Source organism: Sceloporus occidentalis, unplaced genomic scaffold (genome assembly GCF_023333645.1).
Source record: "Sceloporus occidentalis isolate IW3139 unplaced genomic scaffold, rSceOcc1.0.p SCAF_5, whole genome shotgun sequence".
Taxonomy (NCBI): Eukaryota; Metazoa; Chordata; class Lepidosauria; order Squamata; family Phrynosomatidae; genus Sceloporus; species Sceloporus occidentalis.
The window spans coordinates 162665937-162675542 of record NW_028316985.1 but is presented as its reverse complement, the minus strand read 5'-3'; the positions used below and the strand labels follow the sequence as shown (position 1 = coordinate 162675542).

Genomic DNA, 9606 nt, shown 5'->3' with positions numbered 1-9606 from the left:
GCCCATGGGCAAGAGTTTTCCATCCCTGTTTTAGAATCTCAAGTAGAAAGAATTTAGGAGTCATGTAGAATTCTGCATGCTGTTATTTTTGAGTTGTGAGCAATTACAAGTATACCTCAGTTAGCAAAGCCTCTGACAAAAAAACTCCTTTTTACAAATTCTATTTATGCCCACTCAACCTGCCCCTTTTCTACCTTGTCTTCTATCTAGATGCAAGCATTTTGGCAGTACCTACATCAGGAGGATACTGAAGAAATGCAAACTTTCAGTGCTAGATTGTAGCAGGGATGCCCATAGTAAACAGTGCAATAAAGTTTGAGCTGTGAAACAGCAGCATTCTATTCTTGCCAATCCTTCTGTAGCCGTGCCTGCCTACAACAGGCAAGGTACACTGTAGTTGCCTTCCAAATCTTTTACTGAACACGTATGAACAGCAAAACAGAGAGGCAAGGGAGAGCAGATAATTGTGCTTCGCCACTACAGTATGGTCTGTTACAGACTGCCAAAATAAAGCTGCTTCGGGTCTCTTTGGAGGTATGCTGTTTAAATGATGCATGCATCCTAAGAATCTGGAAGCTGCAACAAAGCTGCCCTCCAGTGCTTAGGAATGGAGTGTGGCTTTGGCGCGACCTCCAGACTCTTAGGACCCATGCATCATTTAAATAGCATACCTCCAAAGAGACCCGAAGCAGCTTTATTTTGGCAGTCTGTAACAGGCCAAAGTTAACAAAAATAGATCTCTTAAGTTTGGCCACCAAAATGAAAATTGTAAGAAAAGTGGAGTCTGGCAAACTTTTAAAAAAGCATCCATGGATGCATTTTGAAATAAGCTTTCAAGTTGTCTTAAGAAGCTTCAATACTTTTCTTTACTTATCAAGGCTTGCATGACCTAGTCCTTGCATTTTACATGTGCCTTTGGCTAGTTTTAGATAAAAAGTTTGCGGAACATGTTGAACTTCTTATTTTACATGGTATAGGAGCCTATGCCTATTCTTTCGTTGTTATTTCTGCCTTTGGTATCAAGTTTTCTCTTAAAGAAGTATTGCCCAAGAACAATCTAGCTTTGTTAATGGAGGCATACCTGGACTGTACTTGGCAATTACATTAGATAGTGAGAATTTGATACAAAGATAACACAGGCACAACTAGTTGGAAGTTCTTTTGTTTGCCCCCATAACAATTTTCTTAGATTACTTGTAAATGTCTTGCAAGAAATTATGATTAAAATAAATGATTTTTACAATGCATCAGTTTTAAGAAGTGATCTTACACTGCATACTCTTCAAAGATTTTTGTTCAATGTAAATGTAGAGTACAGAGGATAATTATACATTGTTTAGTGTGTAAATTCTCCTATGCATGCATGTGTGCATTCATCCCATGGGAGATGAGCCCAGTAGTGATAGGTAATGTTTAGCTGTCCAGATCTTTTGGCCTGCACTAGTTTCCATCAGGTCCAATGTAGCATGGGCAGTGATAAGGTTTGGGGGAGCTTGTAATCTAGATGGCCAAAAGGTCCCTATTCATGTTTTGTTCTTTCAAAGGCTTTCTAATAAAGCAAGCTGCTCTTTCTAGTCTTAACATCTTCACTGAAGAATACTGGGTTGGCAAAAACACTGGCATATCTGAACATTATGTCTACTCAAGTATGTGTTTGGACATTGTACAAGAAGTTATCCAATTCAGTACTTACTTGTGAAAAGGTTTTCCCTTGGCTGCACAATATTTTCTGGGCATCATTTAGCGTGCAACTCTACATCTCAACCCAAACAGCCATTCAATGGCTGAGGGTGCTGTGTATGCCACTAGAGCTTCCTTGTGCCATCACCAGTCACTCTCCTGAACTTCCAGCCTAAATAAGTCAGTGGACCCTTATACTCCATGAGTGTTACATAGGAATTGGACCAGTGAGTAATCAGATTTCACATTTAAAACCCACTAGCTGATTAAACAATTGCAGTTTTCAATTTTTAATTTTTTTCCATATTTAGGACTTGGTGTTAACTGAGATTATCATTAACGGGGATGAAATTCATAGTGGAACTGACCTACATAGTTACTATTTTGGGATTACTGCATTATACATTTTACTTGGCTTTGGTTAACAATGACGATGTGTAACACAGGGAGAAAAGTTCACAATCTGGCAGGGCAACATAGACAAAGTTTAGCATTTACTGGCAGTTTGGGAGGAGATTTGACATGAGTCCTTACAAAATAGTTCTGTGTTGAGTGCACCATCTAGTTGTTCCCTCAAAGAGCAATTGCCCTTCATTATACTTTGTCTTTAGTATCCATGACAAGGCATCTATAGAAAAAAGTTCTTCAGTAATATGGATCTTTCTAATTCTTTCTTTCTAGCAATCGTAACCATTGAAAGTGTAGACAGAGGACAGAATCCAGCTGATGCCTTATGCTAGCTAATGTTCTTTTACACTAGCTTAAAGCAACTGTGAGTACCGGTATGTTGAATAGTGATAGAAGTACCAAAGGCAGCAGCAACTGTCAAATTAACAGTTTGGGAGCTTTTTTGGCTAAAGGGTGAGGTACAAATACAATCAATCAATCTCTGTCCCCAGACTAAGCTTAGGAGCCAGTAGAGATGGCTTTTTTGCAGCTACTCTTCAATAACAGGATCAGTGACCATTTTACAACATGATTACAGCCAGTGTTCAGACATAGACAAAACAATGGTTAAAACAATCAGCAATGGAACTTCTATGCAAAAGGGAAGTAAAACTAATCTTTGTTAGGAAAAGTACACATCTATCTGCATTGCAGAAGCCTTCTAGAGGGCAAACAGTTACCATACAGTACTAACTCAAGTAAATTTTAGGGTTGTAGGTCTCTATATAGTTAATACAGAGCATTTATCATTAGAGCAGCTACCTCTCTGTGTTGATTTTTCCCATAGTCAAATATTGATGCGAAAGCTAGAACAAATGTTGTCGTATACACAAACTGATAGTATCTCTCCAAGCAGAATGAAGTCTTAAAAGCTAGTGGTCTTTCTAGAAATCCATAACTTATTCAGCTGTCTAGTATCCACTCAAGCAAGTGTAAGCCAGGTCAGAACCTAGGAGTGCAGACTCACATCATCACATCATCACATCTTTTCTGTAACCCACAGAGATTTCCAATGAAGAGAGAAATCAAGCAATGATAGGGGGGATATATGTGAATACTAGAAGAGAAAGAAAGTTGGTGAGGAAATTCCTCACTTGAGGTGTAGCACATGCAGTATTTGCACATTATTCAGAGTCTAAGAATTCAAACAGCTCCAAAGACATCTAGTCATATTGAAGACAGAACCTGAAATCAGCATTAAAGTATCTACAGGTTAGTATGAGTCAAGTGGATTGGGAATGAGGTGGGTCATGGGAACAGCAGCAGCACTGAACACCATGTGTTCCTCATTCTCGTACTCCAGCAAACCCAATCATATTCTTGGAGCAAGATTTCCATTTTCCACAAATAAATACTAAAAGTTAATTTGCTGGGATTGAGAAAAACAGGACATCATAAATTGTCCAGAGCAGTTTCCTACATGACTTATTGCACAGCCACATGTGATTCTCTGTATTTTGGTGAAGGAATCTTGAGTCCAGATGCTGAAGTTGGGACAAGAACTTGCTGCAGAAGGAAGGGAAAAAACCTGTCTCTGTAATTGGGCTTTTATAAGGCACAGAGTGACCAGATACCCTCCTTTTCCAGGACATGTCCTACATTTCAGCGTTCTGTCCAGGAAGAATTCCAAAATGTTCTACATTTTGAGCATGTCAAAAAAGCATGAATTGAACATTTACATTAGTGTTTTTAGCTTTTATTTTGTAAATTCCTCCATTTGTTTGAATGCTTTACTTTGATTCCCTTGGGAAAAGGCAGGATATACATTATTGTTATATTTTGTGGTGCCTTGTCTTCCTTTGCAGTTAGGACATCTTGTCACCCTGATTAGGCATGAATTGGAAGTCACCTCCACAGAGTGTTAGGAACTGTTGGAATTAATAAGCAATTATAATTGAACCAAGAAAATAGTTACAATTTTCTCCAGGAGTAGTCTTATTTCTGCCATACAATACTTCAAAAATTCACTCCAGATGAGAGCCATTACTTCAAACATTATGTCACCCCAAATAAGAGTGGTATATTGATTTGAGTCTTGTACTATAACTCTGTAGATCCTTGTTCAGCTGTAGAAATTCCCTGAATGAACTTGGGAAAGTCACACTCTCTCAGCCTCAGAGGAAAACAAATCCTCCATGAAGAAATCTTGCCAAAAAAACCCATGATAGGTTTACCTTAGGGTCACCATAAGTCGGAAATGACTTTAAGGACCACAACTTATGGTAAGAGATATTTGAATCTTTTAGTAACTTGGGAATATGCAAAAGAAAAACTATCCCACAGAAAATCTGAACTCCTAAGCATACTTACTAGGAAGCGTCAAAGAACACAGTGAGGGTGCTTCAAGTAAATGTGTGTACAATTGCATGGCATAAAACAGCAAAATCCACAAATTATGCAGTTGAGTTTCCCGCTTTCTCAGAGGTCAGCACACCCAGAGCGCAATGGATGAGCTTCACCCTGGGAAAACCACCTTCATGATCATGGTGTCTCTCCTGCCAGGTAAGTTACATTAAAACAACAGCATGTCCATGTTAACCCATAAAAAGCCACAGAGTGGTTTAGCAGCTATAAACAAACCACAGTATGAGTCCACAGTATATAGTTGGCTTATGAATACTGGCTTTTTAAAATTGTGGTTTCTTATGATACCTGAGCACGTAAAATTGACATGTCCATGGCCAATTTTCCCAACTTCCCATTCTAAAATAGCTTAGAAAAGATGCAGGAAAGAAAATGGAGAAATCAAACTGTTTTGTTTGGTCACCTGTAGGAACAGTCCATGGCTTAAGCAATAAACCATGATCAACATTATGGTTTATGACATGCAAAGCCATCCAGTAAAGATTGGGTTCTGTTCTCTCATCTACATATAAATTACAGTGGGCCCTTGGTATCTGCTGGGGTTTTGTTCCAGGATCCCCCATGGATAACAAGTCCCATTAAATACAATGCAAAATAAAATTGTGACCCTTATATAAAATGGCAAAATCAAGGTTTGCTCTTTGGAAATTACATATATTTTAAAATCACACCATAGATGCTTGAATCCATGGATTAAGAATCCATGGATACAGATTAACCATACAATCTTAGTATTCACTAACTGAAGTTGCATTAATTCATTCAGACTTTGTTAACAAACATTTACTGAACTATGTCCACAGGGCAGAGCTGCAAATCACAAAAAACATTGCAATCTAGTATTCTTCAACTTTGCTTTCTTAAACGCAGACCTGTTGAATCAAACAACTCATTTTAATCAGTCAAGGAGTATTTTGTAGTTTTATTACAAAGCTTTTATTTTAAAAAACAAAAACAAAAAATGCTCAGCACATTAACTCAAACTGGAATGACAAAATATATATCAGTTGACAATTTTTGGCAAAGGCTGTGCCTTAACTATTTAAAAAAATGGGTACATCAATGCTCATTTCAACAACTGGCATAAAATCCCACTAAACAGGCTAACAAAAACAGATACAAATACAGAACATTTGAAGTAATAATAATTCAAGTGCTGGGCTTTTCTTTTTTTTACAAGGAAATTCAAGATAGGTGAGTAGGAGAGCTCACTGCAGTCAGATTTGATGAAATATGTTGCCATTACACATATGGAGTAATTGGGACAGATCAACATGACTAGTGACCAGGCTGATTGTTATGTTTAGTCTAAACGAGCACACGATTTACAATGAGGGATTGTTAAGTGTTACCAATTGTTTAACAAAAATCCAAAAAAGCCACAGTTCTCCAAACGGTTTGTTCCTCTCCTGTAAGGGGAAAAAAAAGAATTTCCTTTGATTTAAAAAATGTAGGTTTTGGTGCTTCTTTAAAAAGCTCAAACACAATAAAAATATACATCAAGGGAAAAAAACTAAAATATAAAAGCATTCAAGTTTTCTTTTTAGAAGCTGAAAATCCAAGATTGATCCTTTCGCACCATTAAATAATAAACTAGATTGTGCCTTCCTCAACAAATATTTGTTTCTTCGGTGTGAAGGGTCAAGATGGGAGTTGCTGCTGGTTTACATCATTCTGTCGGCTGAAGAAAAACAAAAGCAGCTGAACTATTTTGTTGCTGACTCAGTACTGACAAAGTTTATGAGATACAAATGTAGGAGGTGTAAGGCGGAGTGAAGATAAAAAGCTACTCTGCTGACTGGGGAAGGTCAGAAATGCTCTTGTTGCTCTCTTATTGTGTCAGATTTGGGATGCCGCCATGATAGCGAAGGGGCCTGGCAGTGATTGTCTTTATGGTTCAGTGTCTTTGTAGCAGTGACATCAGGGCAGGTTTTGACATCCTAAACATACTCCTTGGCGGTGGCCTGTACAGATGCAGGACGTGCCTGGAGATTTAACAAGCTTCCATTTCGAGGAGGGGCCCTGATGTCGCTGCCTTTCCTTTGCATGTTGAGAAAGCATTTCTCTTCCCACCTGCCAGGAAAAGTAAGAGTAGAAGCTTTAATAAAATAAAATTAAACAAAATGCATCAAAACACACTTATTTATCATTTGTTTAATTATACTATTGCTAAGCATTTATATATTGTTTTAAAAGTGTTGGAAGGACTTCCAAGTACATGATGTCAACAACCCTTGAAGGCACCCTGTAAGGCAGGTTAGTGTTTGTTAGATACATTTATGCACCAAGTTTGTTTAATACGAGCTAAAAGCAGCACACGTGGTTCTTCTCTCCAGTTTTATCTCCACAGAAAGCCTGTGAGATAGGACAGGCTGAAAGAACATGCCCCATGTCACCTAAGGGAATTATGTAATTCAATGAAGATGTGAACCTTGATTTCCCAACACAAGTGTTTGGGGGTGCTATGGGATGTTTGTCTGGCACCCTACCCATTAGCCTTTGGTCTCTCACAAAGCTCAGTTTTGTCCCCTGTACTCTTTAACATATACATGAAAGCTGAAGGGAGGGGTAATTCAGAGTTTCGAGGCTCACTGTCACCAGTAATGTTAATGATGCTCAATTTTGTCTCTCCTTTCCATTCAATTCCAAGGAATTTATTTCAGTACTAAACCAGTGTTTGCTGCCATGTAATGGATGGACTGAAGATGAACAAACTGAAGTTCAATCCAGACAAGGCAGAGGAGTTCCAGACCAGTTGGAAGCCATATCATAGAATAGGGACTCGGCCTTTGCTCGATGGAGTTAAACACCCCCCCCCCTGAAATTTCAAGTTTATAGCTAGGGCATACTCTAGGACTCAGCTTGAAGGCCTATGTCTGGTGGCCAGGAGTGTGCAGAGTTAAAATTAGTGTCTAAGCTACACCTGTTCCTGTTGATGTCAGCTTTCTCCACAGTAACATGGCTGCCATCCTGTTAGTGATATATGGAAGTGTAATTCCTCCTTATGCTTGTGAATGAACTTTTTCTTTTTGGTCATTCTGGAGGTTGGCATGTCCTTTCTCCCTCTACAATGGCCAAAAGCTCCTAGGAATCCCCATGGTGTTCCAGTCGTCCCACAATCTGTTCCCAAAAGCCATTCCACTGCTGCAGGGAAGAATGGAGGGAATCAAAAGAGCACCTAGCTATGTTCCTATGCAACCAATAATATCATCTGCTGAGACCTCTTTTAGATGATGATGATGATGATGATGATGATTAAGATGTCCTCACTCTGTCTCTCACTATGGGAGGACAGTCAGATTCTTCTCCAATCCCCTTGTCATACTCTTCACTAGTCATGAAATGGCCATTGGGAGTGGGCTATTCAAACAACACAGTGAATCCTAGTGCCGGTAATGGGAGCCATAGTGGAGCCCACGTGTGGAATTATTGCACTGTGTGCAACCATATAGAATCTGGGGTTCTGCTGGGCTGCCTTTAGAAACTGACAGAAACTATCAGGTTCGAAATGTGGAACCTTTGACAGGAAAAATGGTCCCTTCCCTGTGATAGGCTGCACATTTCCTAAGGCTATCAGTGAGTTTTGGCAGAAACAATGTGCACTTGAGCTGGTAACTTTCTTGGACACAGAGCAGTCTTCTAGCGGTACTGTTATTTGTTTAGAGATAATCTGATATTTTTAGTTTCTCTGGAACCAGTGACTCAAAACTATGAGTCACCAGAAATGTGGTGACACAGAAAGGCCTGAATCCAAGCCAGAGTAGACCACTGAATTCTGTATCAACGTGTACAGAACCTGCACTGATTCAGTGGGTTTACTCTGGTTGGAGCTAGCAATTGGCCATCAATAAAATTCATGAGTTTCTTATACCTTACATTGGAACTCAAGTTCACATGAACTCTGTGGTCTCAAAAATGTGATTAAAAATACCTTTAATCTAGATTTAGAACATCCATTTTATGGTAGGGTCATGTGGTTATAGCAACAGTCCAGTAGTGCATCAGCCACCATTATTACTGAGACAGACTGGAATATTTGACTCAAATCTTGTATTAACTGTAGTTACAAAACATGTGGACTGAAGGAATGGGATAATGCCCATTGACCCCAGTATTGATCCCTGCCCATTCAGTGCAAAATATGAACAGACTTGCTATACATATTTTTTCTGTTGTGTTAACACAATCATCAGCAATTATGGCTGCTCAGAAAATCCCATGCATAACTGCACATACAGAAATAGTTCTTTTCATAGTTTCCATTAAACATTATAGTAGGGACCATGAGGTGAAATTCTGCCGCTCTAATATTACATGAATATAATTTGAAAATGAGAATGTGGTACTGAACATACTCTCTTCAACAGCCACAACCACACATGAGGCAGCAGCACAGCAGCAGGTTCCTTTTATAAACTCTCAAATGTAATGTAACTTGTTGAGAAAAGGAATTACAAGTAAGTTGTCGGTAACTAGTCATTTCCAAGCTATAAAATATGGCCTCTGCTACAAGACTGCGACCTCTCCATTGGTTGTTAAATATACCACATGCCTTATTTCCCCAGAGTAAGAGGTGAGAAACATGTGGCCCTACAGATTTTACTGGACTGCAGTTCTCTGATGCGACCCCCTTTGACCTTAGCCAGCATAGTCAATGCAACACTGTTGGCTATTCTGACTGGAATGGCGGGTGCAGTTCAGCAACAGATTAGGGGCCACATATTCCCAATCTCTATTATAGGCAAAGTCCAGACAATTGAAGACAATGGTTCACTCTTCATAACAACAATCTGAATTATACATCTCTTGTGCATGTTGTTGGGTAATCATCTGCATTGCTCTCCAACAGAGGAAGGGGTGATGCAACAGAATGCACAGCAATCCTTTCCAAAGGGTAAACCATGGGGTGTGGTGTTGGTTTCACATTGGTCCCCACATCATTAATTGTGTTTGATTAGTATTCCAGTGAAAATCCTAAAAATGTAGACACCTGCAAGCACTGGTATTCATTCACCGTGCCAAACTGACATGGGAACATGCATATTTTAGTTCCATGACTAAACATGGAAATATGTAAAATGCACATGATTGCATGGATGTAAAAATTTATACAGA

At 39.1% G+C, this 9606-nt stretch overlaps 1 protein-coding gene and 1 pseudogene across 4 annotated transcripts in view; both read right to left on the bottom strand.

Moving 5' to 3' along the window:
• Positions 1-4488: 4488 nt before the first annotated feature.
• LOC149313065 (U1 spliceosomal RNA) lies at positions 4489-4637 on the bottom strand (annotated as a pseudogene).
• Positions 4638-5506: 869 nt separating this feature from the next.
• Positions 5507-9606, bottom strand: part of LEF1 (lymphoid enhancer binding factor 1) — a 121138-nt gene continuing 117038 nt past the window's right edge. For 2 of the 4 annotated variants that reach the window (XM_089525990.1, XM_089525992.1), the window contains one exon: positions 5507-6564. In XM_089525990.1, coding sequence (XP_089382116.1) covers positions 6485-6564 — 80 coding nt within the window. In that variant the 3' untranslated portion in view covers positions 5507-6484. The remainder of the gene's footprint in view (positions 6565-9606) is intronic. The other 2 variants (XM_089525993.1, XM_089525991.1) reach the window with 1 other exon arrangement.